Raw genomic sequence first — 16,542 nt, 5'->3', positions numbered from 1 at the left:
CGTCCGTGATTGGGTTACTAATCTGTCGAAGCACCTCTGTTCAAATGTCGAAGATGGGAATTGCTACAATCACTTTAAGCACTCGCACAATAATGTTCGCACCGAGTAAATTCAAGGTCACGAGGTTTTGCTCTGTGTTAATGACCATCCCGTCCTCTGATCAAAGGTAAATAGGCCAATTTAAAAAGGCAGACAGAATATTCTCCAGCTGCTCAATAAGGGAATGGACGAGATTAAAGTGGGGGTGGGGGGGGGGGGGGGGAGGGAGGCGGGTCCCTGGGGAATTCCCTCTGTCCGCAGCAATCCTCCATAGTCATTTGAAAAGCCTTGATCAATAATATCGATTAGAAGAAAATCAAATTTATCACCCCCATATGGAGGCCTGCCAGCTCTGATCTCCTCGTTGCTAGGCCCTGCTGTGACAGCACTGATAAGGGAGTGAGGCTCCACTGTTTACAGAAGCAGAATGCTGGGGATATTGGAAACCTGAAATTGAAAACAGAAAATGTTGGTCAAGCAGCCTTTATGGTCAACGACCTTTCATCAGAACCAGGAAAAGTTCGGGATAGATCAGGTTTTGAAGCAGTTACAGAGGTAGAGAAAGAGGATGGAGGGGGAAGAATAAAGGGAGGGTCTTTTTTTTTGTTCATTCATTTTCGGGATGTCGATGTCGCTGGCTGCGTCTGCACTTATTACCCATCCATAATTGTCTTTGAACTGAGTGGCATTTCAGAGGGTATTTAAGAATCGACCACATTGGGCGGCACATTGGCACAGTGGTTGCCATCCTGAGGTCGCCATATGAATGTAAATCTTCCCTTCGTTCTGTTACAGGGCAGCGCAGTGGCACAGCGCTTAACACTGCTGCCTCACAGCGCCAGGGTCCCGGGTTTGATTCCAGCCTTGGGTCACTGCCTGTGCGGCACCTTCTCCCCGTGTCTGTGTGGGTTTCCTCCGGGTGCTCCGGTTTTCTCCCACAGTCCAAAGATGTGCGGGTTAGGTTGATTGGTCATGATCAATGCGTGGGGTTACGGGGATAGGTCGAGGGAGTGGGCCTAGGTAGACTGTTCTTTCGGAGGGTCGGTGCAGACTTGATGGGCTGAATAGCCTCCTTTTGCACTGTCGGGATTCTATGGATTCTTCTACGGATTGCCGTGGACCAGGAATCACATGCTGACCAGACAGGGTAAGGATGGCACATGTAGGGACATTAGTGCCTGCAAGGTGGGTTTCTACATAAATTGACAAAGGTTTCATGGTCATCATTAGACTTTTGATTCCATATTTTTATCAAATTCAAATTTCCTCATCTGCTGTGGTGGGAGTCGTGCCCAGATCCCCAGATTATTGCCCTGGATCCCGGGATTACTAGTCCCGTGACGAAACCAGCACGCCACCATCTCCCCAATGAGATAGGCTAGAAGGCAGAAGACATTAAATTGACAAAAGGGATGATGGTGCAAGGCAAAATATGGTGGTCATGGGACAAGTAAGGAAACAAAAGATTGGTCTGGAGGAGGAGTTAGGGGGAATGGCAGAATTATAGCCAATAGCTGCTCTCTTCATAGATGGGCAGTCAGCACTGCTGCCTCACAGCACCAGGGACCCGGGTTCAATTCCGGCCCTGGGTGACTGTCGGTGTGTGGAGTTTGCATGTTCTCCCCGTGTCTGCGCGGGTTGCCTCCGGGTGCTCCGGTTTCGTCCTGCGGCCCAGAAATGTGTAGGTTAGGTGGATTGGCCATGCTAAATTGCCCCCTGGTATCCAAAGATATACAGGCTAGGTTATAGGGATTGGAGTGGGGTGTGGGCCTAGGTGAGGTGCTCTTTCGCAGTGTCGGTGCAGACTTGATGGGCTGAATGTAGGAATTCTATGGTTTCTACGCCTGAATCTGAGAATTTCCAATATTTTCTGATTAATTAATTGGTTCAGGTCGATCTGAGTGTGAGTCTGAAACTGTCTGCTCCTTAAATAATATGTAACTGTCTGGGCATCTCTGATTCTTTGGCAATGGCATGCTGAGCTGGTCTGCCTTGCCAATTTGGGTTTTTCAAGCTCACAGTCCCCAGTGGCAGTGGTCTGAGAAAAATGGTGTTCCTCCAGGCCAATGATATCATCGCCCCTCGTCTGAGCAAAGTGCCGGCTCCTGCTCACCTTTTCCAGCAGACAGATATGACTGAGGTCAGGACATTGGCAGACTGGGAGATTGAGCATGTGCCCCTCCAGTATCAAGAAGAGAGAGAGGCGTCGTGGTAACGGCACTGGGCTAGTAACCCAGAACATGGGTTCAAATCCCACCTTGGCAACTGGAAAGCTGGTGTCCGTAACCGTGACCCTGAAACCATTGTCAATTTTCATAAAAATCCATCAGGTTCATGAAGGTCCTTTAGGGAAGGAATGCTGCCATCCTTACCTGGTCTGTGGAAGGGACCACCCAGCATTGACCACCTAGGCACCAGAAACAACAGCAGGAAACCCAGCCCTGTCGACCCTGCGAAGCCCTCCTTACGAACAGCTCGGGACTTGTGTCAGAATCGGGGAAGCTGTCCCACAAACTAGACAAGCAACAGCCTGACCTAGTCATAGTCACGGACTCGAACCTGGCAGACAATGTTACAGACACCACCATCACCATTTTGGGGTATGTCCTGTCCCACTTGAAGGAAAGACCCAGCAGAGGTGGGTGGCACAGTGGTATCTTCCCCCCACCTCGTGTGCTAGTCCACTAGAAAGAAAGGCAAGCATTCCATTCACCGTACACAGATAATCCACAAGCCTCTCATTTTATGTTATGCTAACTTTATCATAAAAATGGCTCTTAAGATCCTTGCCGTTAAGGAAGTATTTCGGCTGGAAGATCAAGTGCCATTTCGGGAAACACAAGGATGATATATTTATTAGTCATTGACGTTCAGGTGCAAGTCCTTAACTGACTGTCACTCCAGGAGTGACGCAGTTCCCCAGCTGCCAGTGGAGCTGTGCTCACTGAGACTGAATGTTGGTGAATCAAAACTGCGCATTGTGGTGTCACCTTTGACCTGTGCCCTCTTTGAGCCTCGTTCCCCGCTGGGAGCACGGGATTGCGGAATCATAACTTGGATTCCATGGTGCTCCATTTTTAGATGACCGTTTGGAATAGCCAGCGTGCTTCCTGCCGAGAGACGGTGTGGGAAGGAATTTCGACCTTGGGCAGCTGCGCCCTAAAATTCCAAAGGCGTGGCGCTTTGCTGCCCCCGAGCGAGAAGGTGGTGGATTCAAACCCCACCGGGGAAACTTGGATGATGTGGCCGATGCTTCAGTGCAGCGCTGGGGGATGGCTGAACTGTCAGAGATGCTTGGACAAGATGTTATACTGGGACATCCTGAACCTGCGAAAGATGCTGCAAGTTTAAAATTTTCTATCAATCATAAATTTGCTGGGAATACAGAGCCTGTCCATGAAAGACAGGCAAACACTTTAGGGGAGGGGGCAAGTTACTTTGCTGGAATTATTGTGACACAGCTCGACCCCCAAGCTCTGATGAATTATCTGCAGCCAAAATGTTCGCCCATCCTTTACTTTTGCAGAATTTTCCTGTTGATTTCCCCGATCATCCAGATGCCGAATCTCCTTTGGACAAAGTGTTTAAGAATATGATCCCAGCAGTGGTAACCCAATGTATTGATGTCCCTCAGTTAATAAAATCTGATGTTGTAAAACACAAAGTCCCACCAGCCTAAAGACTTTACAAGGTCTTATTAAAAATTTAACGGATACAGAGGCAAAACAAAACCTCAAACGGTTGTCCTTGGCAAGGTACTTTTTCTGACTTGTATTTATAAACATTTTGAATGAAGCAGACACTCAGATTGAAAATCTCATTTCGGGTCAGCTTTAACTGAACTTTTGAGAGCATTGGATTTCTCTCTGCTCTGCTCTTGTCTGGGACTGGTCCAGCATATCATCTTCAAATCAATGCACAGGTCCCTCTCTGTTTTAACCCAAGCATCTATCGACCGATGCACACACAGAACGAAACTCAGTCTGTCCTGATCATATAATGTATCTGCTGGGAAATCAATACAGACAATTTTAAAATAGAAGGGACAAAGAAAAATGCCCCACAGCTGCGTGAAACCTTATCTTAACTGGAAGGAAATAGTCACAGATGGCTGCGGAGCTCTGAAGGTGGCACTGCTGAGCTTGCTGAATCAGAATCCACGTTGGAAGATTTTTGCCCACACCCTGCTCTCGGACTTGAGGACGTTATCCGGTCGGCCCGTCAATGTCGTGACGAGGGAGCGCTGCATCGTCCGAAGTGCCGTCTTTCAGATGAAATATTAAGTCAAGAGCCAATCTGGGGATCAAGACATCCGTGCTGCTTTCCACCGTGTCCAGGAGCCTCCCCAGGTCAGCGTCGCCGAACCTTGGGGCCGGGTCTCCTCAGTGCCATTATTGCGAGCTGGCTGGGGTTGGCTGAGCAAGTGCAGTTTAAGTGCTGCTCGGTCTTGTTAGTCGGGAGAGGGGGGGGGGGGGGGCGCTGGCGAGCGCCGGCTCCATGAAATGGCATTATTGGCGACGTGTAGCCTGTCAGGCCTCCTTAAGTGGATTGCGTTGCGGGTTTTGCCGGGCCGAGCGGCGGGAAACACGCAGCGATATCCGCTCGCTACAACACCTGGAAATGTTTCCCGAAGATGGAGCTCTGTAACTCTGGAGCTGGTTTCTGGAGAGCGCTTGTGTTACAGAGGCCATTGGGCAAATATTGTCTTCCTGAGGCCCAATACGTTCAATACTGTATTTACTGGTGTAAACTCATTTCCTATCAAGACTGTCACTTGCTGCACAATACGTAAGCTTTTTAAAAAATGCATCAGGTCTTGCACATTGCCAGTGCTCTCAGAAATCTATCGACGTCAAGATCACAAACCAACGACAATTTGCATTTATACAACACCCTTCATACAGTACAATGTCCCAAATTGCAGATGACATAGAGTTTGATTAAAGAGGTAAGTTTTAAGGAGCATCTTAAAGGAGCAGCACAATAGGGAGGTGGATCAGAATGCCCCCATTCGGGAGTGGCCTCGTCACACCCGACTCGGATCGCGACGAGGCCATTAAATATCACGGGAGGTCTCTCCCGAGATATGCGAAGCTCGCAACGCCTCACAAGATCTAACACACAAACGTGGACCAGGCGTGAAGGCACCGTGGGGGGTTTCCTGGGCCTTTGGAGGCCCCTGGGTGGTCGATTCTGGACAGGGTGGTATCTGGCACTCCCGCTGTCATCCGGGCATCTTGCCGCCGTTAGCCTGGCACCTTGACACTGCCACCCAGTCACCCTAGCAGTGCCACTGTGGCATTGTCAAGGTGCCAGGGGGGCACTGTCCGGGTGCCTAGTTTCCCGTGCCAGGGATTGGGCCTGGGGGTGTCTGGCCCTAATGAGGTGGGGTGAAGGGCGGGGTAGGTTGGGATGTTGGGGGGGTGGGGGGGGGGGGCGGGGTCAGGAGGCTGTGGTGGGGACTCCGAAGGGGTCGAGAGATTGGGGCGGTATTTATAAATGGCGTCCCGATCTCTTTCGGCACTGACGAGGAAGCGAGGTAAGTGCGGCCTTGGTGGAATGTTTCTCTCCGACGTCAAAAAGAGTCCCAATTGACAGCGGGTTCGTTCTCAGTGCTGCGGGGGAGAAACACCCCGCTAAACGCCCCCAAAACGGGGCTGAAAATATGTCCAACAATCACCGATTCGCCACTGAAGAAAGAAAATGGATCTCCTCGATGACGCTGAAGCTGGAGGGTCCACCCGATAGATGCTCCCACCCACCCACTGCTGTGGTGTCCCAGGGTCACTGGCGGCCTCTATCCTGAACTTTAAAGGCTGCCTCAGCCCTCCCTCAGATAGGTCCTAATGTTACGTTGTTCCGGACGTGTTCTGGACCAGCGTGTTTTCTGCGTCGTGGAGAATTGTGCGGTGGTCGGGGGTGGGGCCGGCCTCCAGCGGGATTCCCGATCCGCCTTGACGGGAAGCGTGAGAGAATCCCACTATTATTCCATGCCGGCATGGAACTGATTTTTGGGTCACCCGCTGAATTCTGTGTTTCCCAGCTTTGCGCCGTATCTTGGCGGCGGGATTCTCTCTTCCCGCCGCTTGTCAATGGAATTTCCCATTGAAGCCATTCCAAGTTGCAGGGAAACCCATGGGGGCGGGGGGGGGGGGGGGGGGGGGCTCAGCTAAATATTAGATATTCCATGGGATTATTTAATTAGGAGTGCCCCCAGTATTTCCTCCACAACCCACTCCAAGAAAAAAAATAGTTTGTCACTTCACGTCACCGGCAGCTGTGACACCTCCATCTGCAGACAGCAGTCAAAGCTATTCATTGAAGTGACACGGCTTGAGACGTGGCTGGGACTGGTGGAGTGCTTCAGAAGTCTGCTTTCAAGCTTCAGTTACCGTATTTGCAGTCGTTCCTGATCATTGCCACTGGGTGGCAATGTAATAAAATTTGTGGATTGAAATTTGACTGAATGTCACACTCTGATGAGAGTCAGGAATAGAAAGACTTGTGACAAAATCGGGTAATTGAACATATTTGACTTTCCTTAGAAAAAGCCTGTATAGAATTTCAGATTCTGCCACATTAAACCAAAGTCCATTGATTAAAAGCATGATAATACTGCATTGAATACAGAGCTGGATAAGATTTGAAATGTGACTGCATTAAAACATCATCCCACATGAGATTTTTTTTATTTATCTCTTTCTCTCTCTCTCTTTCCTTCACTCTTTCCTTCTCTCTCTCTTTCTCCCTCTCTCTCTTTCCTTCTCTCTCTCTTTCCTTCTCTCTCTCTCTCTTTCTCGCTCTCTCTTTCCTTCTCTTTCTCTCTCTTTCTCCCTCTTTCCTTCTCTCTCTCTTCCTCTTTCCTTCTCTCTCTCTCTCTTTATCTCTTTCTGTCACTCTTTCCTTCTCTTTCTCTCTATTTCCTTCTCCCTCTTTCCTTGTTTTCTCTCTCTTTCCTTCTCTTTCCTTCACTCTTTCCTTCTCTCTCTCCCCTCTCTTTCCTTCTCTCTCACTCTTTCCTTCTCTCTCTCTCTTTCCTTCTCTCTCTTTCTCCCTCTCCCTATCCTTCTCTCTCTCTCTATCCTTCTCTCTCTTTCCTTCTCTCTCTCACTCTTTCATTCTCTCTATCTTTCTCCCTCTCCTCTCTCTTTCCTTCTCTCTCTCTCTCTCTCTCTTTCCTTCACTCTTTCCTTCTCTCTTTCCTTCTCTCTCTCCCTTGCTCCCTCTCTCTTTCTCCCTCTCTTTTTCCTTCCCTCTCTCTCCCCCACTTTCTTTCTTTTTCTCTCTCTTTACTTTTCTCTCTCTCTCTCACTCACTCACCTTCTCTCTTTCTTTCTTTCTGATCTCTCTTTTAAAGACTGAAGGTCATTTGCCATCTCTGACCTTCAAGAACATCCTGCGTCCCACATTATCTCAGCCATTTGGAGAGACTTTTCTGCTTGAACGTTGAACTTGCGAAGCTCAAAATCTAAGAATGTGGACCCTCTTTTGCGGACTCCGTGACTAGGAGGAATCATAATGGGCAGCACGGTATCACAGTGGCTAGCACAGTTGCTTCACATCTCCAGGGTCCCAGGTTCGATTCCCGGCTTGGGTCACTGTCTGTACGGAGTCTGCACGTTCTCCCCGTGTCTGCGTGGGTTTCCTCCGGGTGCTCCGGTTTCCTCCCACAGTCCAAAGATGTGCAGGTTGGGTGGATTGGCCATGATAAATTGCCCTTAGTTTTGAAAAAGGTTAGGTGGGGTTACTAGGTTACAGGGATAGGATGGAGGCGTGGGTTGTAGGGTGGTCTTTCCCAGAGCCGGCGAAGACTCGATGGGCCGAATGGCACTGTAAATTTTATGATTCTCTAATACCTCTCCTACCCTGTCAACCCCCCTCTTCACTCTTTTAAATACTTCATGTATAAGCCCTTTGACCTTTCCATCTCCAAGGAACATAACCAAAAATCAGAATATTACAAAAAATTGGGGAAAACATGTCACCTCATTCTTCAGTATGTAGCTTCAGATACAAAGCAGGGCTGTTGACTGGAATTGATTAAGGCCTTGTTTGAAAATTACAGTCATAATTCAACGGTCGTTAATCTTATGATTATTTAAAGAGGGGGAAAAAAACTTATTTCATTATTTTACTTTGATAGTGAGATTGACAGTCCAGATATAGCCTGGGAGTGGAGAACTTCCCTTCAATTAAATAAAGAGGCAGGTTGGTTATTATTAATTGATTTTAACATAAATTATAGGTTATGATTAATCACCGTGATGTTTTTTGTATGATATATGGCTTTATTAATTGCTAGTACTTTAGCTCGGTGTTGAAGACCAACCTTGAGTAACATGGCAGGCTGACTACACCTCAGCATTGTACATGGCCATTGAGGACCAGTCAGGTTAGTTTGTGAGCAGTGCTCTGGTATCTGACACTGTAGGTTGTGGGTACAGAGATTTCAGCATTTATTTTAGGCTTAGAGTCGAATATATTACTAAGGGTGTGCTGCACTGTTGGAGGTGCTGTCTTTCAGATTCGGGGCGGGATTCTCCGAACCCCCGCCGGGTCGGAGAATCCCCGGGGGAGGTGGTGTGAATCCGCCCCGCTGCTCCGATGCCGGCTGCCGTATTCTCTGGTGCTAGTTTTCGGGCGGGGGCGGGCCACCCCCACCCGGCGATTCTCCAGGCCCCGATGGGCCGAGCGGCCGTCGGTTTCTGGCCAGTCCAGCCGGCGTGAATTGGACATGGTCCCACACGGCGGGACCTGGCAGGTAAGTTGGCTGGTGCGGACCTCGGGGGGGGGGGGGGGGGGGGGGGGGGGATCCGACCCCGGGAGGTGGCCCCACGGTGGCATGGCCTGGCCCGCGATCGAGGCCCACCGATCTGCGGGCGGGCCTGTGCCATGAGGGCACTCCTTCCTTCCGTGCTGGCCCCTGTAGGGCTTCGCCTTGGCTGGCGCGGAGCAGACACCCCCCCCGCGCGCATGGGCTGAACCACGCCGGCGGTTCTGCGCATGTGCTAACTCGCGCAGTCCCTTCGGCGCCGGCTAGCGCGGCACCAGCCAACCCCACCGCCGCTGGTCTAGCCCTCGGAAGTGCGGAGAATTCCGCTACTTCCGGTCGGCCCGATGCCGGAGTGATCCGCGCTGTTTTTTTTACGCCGGCGTCGGGCCATCGCGCCGATTCGGGAGAATCCCGCCTACAATCTTAAACCAACACAAGTCTGCCTCCTCAGGCAGATGTAAAAGATCCAATGGCTCTATTGGAGGGCGTGCAATGGAGTTACTTTCAATGTTCGGAGTTCTGATGAAAGGTCATTGAACCGGAACATTGACTCATGTTTTTCTCTCTGTTGTGGATACTGCCTGGCCTGCTGAGTATTTCTATCTAGTCTTGTTTTTTTGTTTCTGCATTCAGCTGTTAAAATAGTTCTCTTCAGTATCTTGGCCAATTATTCTCCTTCAACCAAAATCTCTCAAAGCAGCTTACCTGGCCATGCTTCACCTTGCTGCCTATGGGACCTTGATGTGTGCAAAATGGTTGTTGTGAATGTTTCAAAACTGAGACTGATAGTTTTTTATTAGAGAAGGGTGTTAACAGCAATGGACCAGGGCAAGTGAATGGGGCTGAGACGCAGATCAAGTATGATCTAATGGAATGGTGGAACAAGCTCAAAGGAATGAACGGCCTCCTCCTCTTCTTACCTGCCTATCAGAGCAGTAAAGCTGATAGGCAAGGGGCAAGGGGCAGGAATTCTCAGCCCTCCCTATTGCAGTCGACCCCTCCACGGGGCCCTGGCCGACAGTGGAGTCATGAACGGGACTGGAACATCCTGCTGGTGGCCAATGGCAAACTACCTCTGCCACGGGAAAAAACATCTGGTGGGGGGGGGGGGGGGTTGCTGGAGAATTTTGCCCACGGTGTTGATTTGCACGTTCAGGTCCTTAAACACTTCCGGGAGTTAATTGTGGGTTAATTAGAAGTTTTCTAGATTATTTTAGTTTTTTTAATATAAATTTAGGGTAGCCAAATATTTTGTTTCCCAATTAGGGGCAATTTAGCGTGGCCAATCCACCTACCCTGCACATCTTTTTGGGTTGTGGGGGGTGAGACCCATACAGACACGGGGAGAATGTGCAAACTCCACACGGACAGTGACCCAAGGCCGAAATCAAACCAGGGTCCTGGGTGCTGTGAGGCAGCAGTGCTAACCACTGCACCACCATGCCATGTCAGGTTATTTTAGTTGACAAATGTTTTAACCTGCTATGTGTTCGCCAGAACTGAACTAGGATCTGTAAAGGGCCTGGTTTATTAAGGATGGGACATTTGGCAGCCACTTCTTGTATCCAGTTTGTATCATGTGTCCAGTTCTTGTATTCCCGTACCAGCCTCCCCGAACAGGCGCCGGAATGTGGCGACTGGGGGCTTTTCACAGTAACTTCATTTGAAGCCTACTTGTGACAATAAGCGATTTTCATTTCATTTCAGTTAAGGGGAAGGTTGGTTTCCTTGATTGTTGACCTGTTTGGTTTCTACATACAGCAGAAGGGTATGCTGAGATGGGAGTCGGTTGGCATTTGTGAGAAACTTGTTGATAGAACACGGACTATTTTATTGCTGTGGTGAAATGAAATCGCCAAAGTAAGAAAGAGCTTGCTCTTATAGCATCTTAGGATGTTCCACATTGCGTCTCAACCCAATGGACTATTTTTGAAACACGGGCATTATGGGATGTTGGTAAATTGCGGGAAATGGATATTATCAGAGATTCAGCCGGGTCTCATGCAATTGTTGCATTTTTCTTTATATCAGGGGAACGCCAACTCCAGTTATGATGGTTACAGTTCAAGTTGGAAATGTCTTTTACGGTTATAGAGTATTTTACAGCACAAAAAGAGGCCCTTTGGCCCATCGTGTCTGTGCCAGCCATCAAACATCGATCTATTCTAATCCCATTTTTTACTTAAAAGGATGCCTGGACTGGGTCATGTCTGCCTCTTCTGAGAGATTCCACTTATTTTATTTGGGGGGAAGTGAAAATCATTGAAGTGCGTGTCAGACATGGTGTAATGCAGCACTTGTCCCAGATTGGTAACTGGACAAGGTGATTTGCAGCAGTAAGACCTAAGTTATACTGCAGGCTGTGATTACATTCTTAGTGACCAAGCGGGTGTCTGGCGGCCATTTCCGGGATAATACCCCCGCTCTTGTTCAGAATAATGTTGCGGGATCATTTATGGCCACCTGAGAGAGCAGACAGGGCCTCAGGTGAACATCTCCCACCAAAAGGCCTCCAACTGCGCAGCACTCCTTCAGCACTGTACTGGGAAGGAGCAGCTTTGACTTTGTGCAGGAGTCCAGGAGTGGGACTTCAACCCCAAATCCTTGTGACTCAGAGGGTAAGTCGCAGTACTTACAGCGCCCTGGATTTAGAGGTGATGGGGATAGAGTTACCACTGGGCAGTACAATGTTGCATCCCTGAAGTAACGGAAGTGTAAGTCTGCCAGACGTTTGCAATGGACGATTTTGGACAGTGCCCAAGGCATGACCCACATCTAAAAGGTCGTACACATTTGGTCCGCGTTGCTCAACTCTTTAGATGGCATTCATCAAATACAATTTGCTGGTGCTGCAGTCGTCCATTTGCTCTGCATCAATCTAATGCACCATTAAAGCTACAATTTTTACTTTGCTGTGTTGTTTTTTTAAGAAAAGCTTTTAAACATTTTTATTTCCGGAGGGATTAAGCAGCAAACAGGCCAGTCACTCTTTGGCTATTTTAATTGTTTGAGCCCGTTAGCAGCACTCCAGTTTCTAGATTCTTGTTTCTTGGTCAGAAGGTTGTGGGTTTACTTCAGCTCAGAGCCCTGTCTGACATTTGAGTGCACGTCTTCCTTGTCAGAGATGCCTGTGCCCAATTGGATTTCAAACTGAGCCCTTTAGCTGTCTGTTCAGTAGATGTTTTGGATACTTGGAAGGAGAAGAAGTATTATATGCAAGTCCCAATTTTATCCCCCCGCCCTTGCCCCAGGAAAAGCAGAAAACAGAGACCCATATCTAGTATTGATATCCTCTGCAAACGTTTGCCTGACCCGTACTGGTACCAGGCAAATCCTAGAAGGCCTCAGACTCATTAATTGCTTTCTGGAATACTTGAACTAGCCTTTAGTTCTCATGGCTAGGGGATGGTTTAGCACAGTGGGCTAAACAGCTGTCTTGCAATGCAGAACAAGGCCAGCACCGCGGGATCAATTCCCGCACCGGCCTCCCCGAACAGGCGCCGGAATGTGGCGACTAGAGGTTTTTCAGAGTAACGTCATTGAAGCCTACTTGTGACACTAAGCCATTACTATTATTATTCTGACTGTTGTTTCCCAAAATTCTGTCTGGTACATTTTTAAATGATTGTCATGAGTCTGTTTTCAATGCCTCCTTTGGTCTGTTAAATATCCTGTTGCACGGTTTGAAAAAGAGCCGGGAGTTATGCTGTCAACAATCCTTCATCAGTCGGTATCAGCAAAAATGATTAACCAGCCTCTAATCTCATTGAGGCATGGGAGATGGTGCAAAATGGCTGCTGTGCTTATCCACACAGAAATTAAGCAGACTGGATACTGTAATGTGGTCATAATCTCAATCATTTGGACAGGTATTAAGTGAGAACCTGCCATGCATTGTCTGTTAAATGTTAACCTTGCACGCCTGAGACTTTCCCAGAGACTTAATTATTTGCAGTTCAAAAGTGAGGGTGTCACTTTGTTGCCATGATGGAATATTTAACAGCACGCTGCGTGGGTCTCACCCCCAAAGATCTGCAGGGTAGGCGAATTGGCCATGCTAAATTGCCCCTTAATTGGAAAAAATATATTGGGTACTCTAAATTTATTTTTAAAATATATTTAACAGCACAGAAGGAGGTAATTTGGCTCTTTTAGGGCTGTGCTGGTTCCTTGAAAGAGCTGTCCGATTTATCCCCCTCTGCACTCTGCTCCCCATAACCCTGCAATAGTTCTCCCTCCAGCCTAGGTCCTTTAGGGAGCTTGCACAGAATCTGCCTGTCTCTCTTTCGGGCTGTGCACCCCAAATCCTCACCCCTCCTTCTTGCCATGGGTATTTCAACAATTTGAGACTTGCACGCCAAAATGTTCTGGCTGCAGGTTACCTCTCACTTTGGCAGTGAGAGTACAAAACGGCAAAAGGAGCGAAAAGAAAATAAAGTGGAAAGTTTAGAAATGGCAGAGCAGATGGGATAATGTCGTGGCTGCAGCTGGGATGTTTCTTTGCATCGATGCTCGAGATCAGCGGTGCACGCTACCATTTTCTGTTCTTATTTTCAGCTCTAACATTTTCAGAATTCCTATCAAACGTCTGTAACTTTCACCCTTTAAGAAATATTGATTTAAGATTTAAAACCCCATTAATCTTAGAGCCCCGTGTGCCATCTTAACAGATGCCCCGGATTCTGTAAAGTGTAACCATGCTTTCCATGTTTAAGATGCTAATTTTAACTTTTTTCTCTTTTAATAGTCGTCATGACTCATTCGGAGAGTTTGGCCACTACTCGATTTGGGTTCACAGTGCCTCAGGCAATGAATCAGTACATGACCTCTCGTGCAGATACACCACAGATCGGGCACCTGTTAATAGCTATTTGCGTGAGTATACACAAGAACTTAGAAATGCACACACTGGGGAAGGTCTGTCCTGGCCAAATGTTTTACAATACTCTGACGTTCTTGGCAATAGGAATAATCCCACTTTCTCTTGGATCTGCTGTCGGGGAGCATGGGCACAATTCATTATCTGTTCTGTCAAAAGTGCTTTATAAAAAAACCTTGCACCCAATTGTATCCATTTTTATGTTACATGCTGAGAATCTTTGTCGAGCTCACACTATGAAAGGTATTATTTTGATTAATTTAACCTTGACCTTTATACACTTGACATTCAATCATTGGAAGAAAAGGAACAAACACTTTTAAACTGAATGATGTTTGTCCTCTATTTCCTAGCATAATTAACTGTAACCCAGAGCTTGGAACTAACCTTAAGGTAGCTAGGGCTACATTCTGATGGGCCTTTTTGAAGCATTTGATGGCAACCTAATTTGAGCAAAGATTATGAGTTATAACGTATAACTCAGTCAACTCTTCAACACACAGTATAACCGTGTCTAAGTCTCTGTAATTATAGTTGAACCTGAATGTAGCTGAAGCAACACGCCTGCATCGATAAATGTTAGTCACTGGGTGAACAAAACTTCTGTTAACCCTCACTGTTCCTGCGACGCTAACTGCTTCTGTTAAACCTCAGTGCATCTGGTGACTCTCACTGTTCCTAAAAACTCTCAGGAGCACTGTTAACCTTTCTAGCTCTTGTTAAACTTCACTGGTCCTTGTAACTCTCACTGTTTCTCTTAACCCTCCGTGCTCCTGTTAATTGATCGTCGCATGTGCCTCTACGCAACTGATGAAATATGTTAAACAATGACCTGGCTTCACTTAAGATGCGACCATGATGACGTTTTCACTTTTAAGCCTGAATTAACTCTAAAGTGGGTGTTCAGAACTAACACTTTAGGTGATCTAAGACTTTTTCTAATGCAGCTCTTTGAGAGAAAGAATGTAAAAAAAAACAACTAATTGAAGTGCATTAAAATTCACTTTTCTTTTTTGTATCACAATTAGAAACAGTTAAAATAGTTGGGAAGGGGAAATAAGAAGCCATAATGTGAAGTGTATAAAATGCAATTTGAATTTAAAATTTGTGTTTTTGGATAGCAATTATGAAAGAATAGCTCAGACCTTTGAATATATTGAATAGCAGGTTTTGTTTCAGCTGAACATTGATATTTCTTGAAATAAGTCACTGATTTAAGCAATTAACACTTAGTTATTTTTTTTTTGCTTTAATGAATGAAATGAAAATTGCTTATTACCACAAGTAGGCTTCAAATGAAGTTACTGTGAAAAGCCCCTAGTCGCCACATTCCGGCGCCTGTTCGGGGAGGCTGGTACGGGAATTGAACCGTGCTGCTGGCCTGCCTTGGTCTGCTTTCAAAGCCAGCGATTTAGCCCTGTGCTAAACCAGCCCCAGATAATAAAGTTGTTTGAAGACACTTCTTAATACCTTTAGAGGATTCACATGATGCCGTTATGAGAGTGTGAATTAAATTTATACTTGTTAGTGCCTAAATATTTTCCAAATATGTATACGTTACTCCAGGGCAGAGTACTTTTGTGTTCCACCTTTAATTGCCAGTGATCAATTTCTATTGGATTTATGTTGCAAATTGATTGGGTGATCCCATGCACGTCAACTCCATCTTTCAAATTGTTCAACTTGCGTGAGTGTGTTTTAGAATTATTGTTGATTACTGTTTGTTTATGCCGGTGTATCGCATAGTGATTAGCACTGTTGCTTCACAGCAGGGACCCGGGTTCGATTCCTGGCTTGGGTCACTGTCTGTGCGGAGTCTGCACCTTCTCCCCATACCTACGTGGGTTTCCTCCGGTTACTCCGGTTAACTCCCACAAGTCCCGAAAGACGAGCTTGTCAGGTGAATTGGACATTCTGAATTCTCCCTCCGTGTACCCAAACAGGTGCCGCAGTGTGGCGACTTGGGGATTTTCACAGTAACTTCATTGCATTGTTAATGTAAGCCTACTTGTGACACTAATAAAGATTATTATAACAAGGACACTGGGAGTCCACACTGAGGAAAATAAGAAACAAAGATTTATTTACACAAACGATATGGACACTACCTGGGAGATCCCTACCGTGTTCCTATACTTGTCAGTGCTTTACTGGCCGACCTTTTATACATTGGCTAATTGAGACACCATGCTCCTGGTGGGAGAGCTCGTACTCCGCAAAGGGGAAAGACGAGCATTTCCACCCCACAGGTCCCATGCGGGATATTACATATCTAAAGTTATGATTCCCTCCATATTTTTCCCTCTCCTACCTTCTCTTAATCTCGCCCCCTCCTTGAGCCCACGCCACCGCCCTCCCTCTCCCCCGCCCCCCATCATCACTCCAGCCGGATGTAATTCCTCTCAGTCTGCCCTCCAGTCCAGGTTTTGAGTTGCTTCTTGGCAGCTTTTCAATATCAGGCAGTCAGTGGAGAGACTCCACGTGACAACCTTTCGAGTCTGTTATCATTGATTTATAAAGATCAAGACTGCTCCTTATCATCTCTCCTCTGAGCTCATGGCCAGAGTTGTAGTCATTGTTTGTCCTTAAAGTGTGTCCTACAGGAGATGATACTGATATTGATCATCTTTGCTCTTTGAAACTGAGGACTATTGACACAGAAAGCCCAAAACAGATTGATGCAGTCTGTGATGAGGATGGGAAATGTTGGTTCAGCTGTTGGTTGCTGATAACAGAACAAACTGCAGCAGTAATTAAACAACTGGACTTTATCATGATGCTGTACTCTTGAAACTAGAAGCTTTTGTGAGTTTGTACACCGCCAATTTCTTTACTGGATGAGAGTCGAGCA

At 47.1% G+C, this 16,542-nt stretch overlaps 1 protein-coding gene across 2 annotated transcripts in view; it reads left to right on the top strand.

Moving 5' to 3' along the window:
- The window catches only part of si:dkey-192p21.6 (uncharacterized protein LOC565246 homolog), a 237,319-nt gene that overhangs the window by 30,090 nt on the left and 190,687 nt on the right, over positions 1-16,542 (top strand). For both annotated transcript variants that reach the window (XM_038783222.1, XM_038783221.1), the window contains exon 4: positions 13,560-13,687. In XM_038783222.1, the coding sequence (XP_038639150.1) occupies positions 13,560-13,687 (128 nt within the window). The remainder of the gene's footprint in view (positions 1-13,559; positions 13,688-16,542) is intronic.

This window comes from Scyliorhinus canicula, chromosome 22 (genome assembly GCF_902713615.1).
Source record: "Scyliorhinus canicula chromosome 22, sScyCan1.1, whole genome shotgun sequence".
Taxonomy (NCBI): Eukaryota; Metazoa; Chordata; class Chondrichthyes; order Carcharhiniformes; family Scyliorhinidae; genus Scyliorhinus; species Scyliorhinus canicula.
The sequence above is the reverse complement of the archived record's forward strand: the minus strand, read 5'-3'. Positions and strand labels throughout refer to the sequence as shown.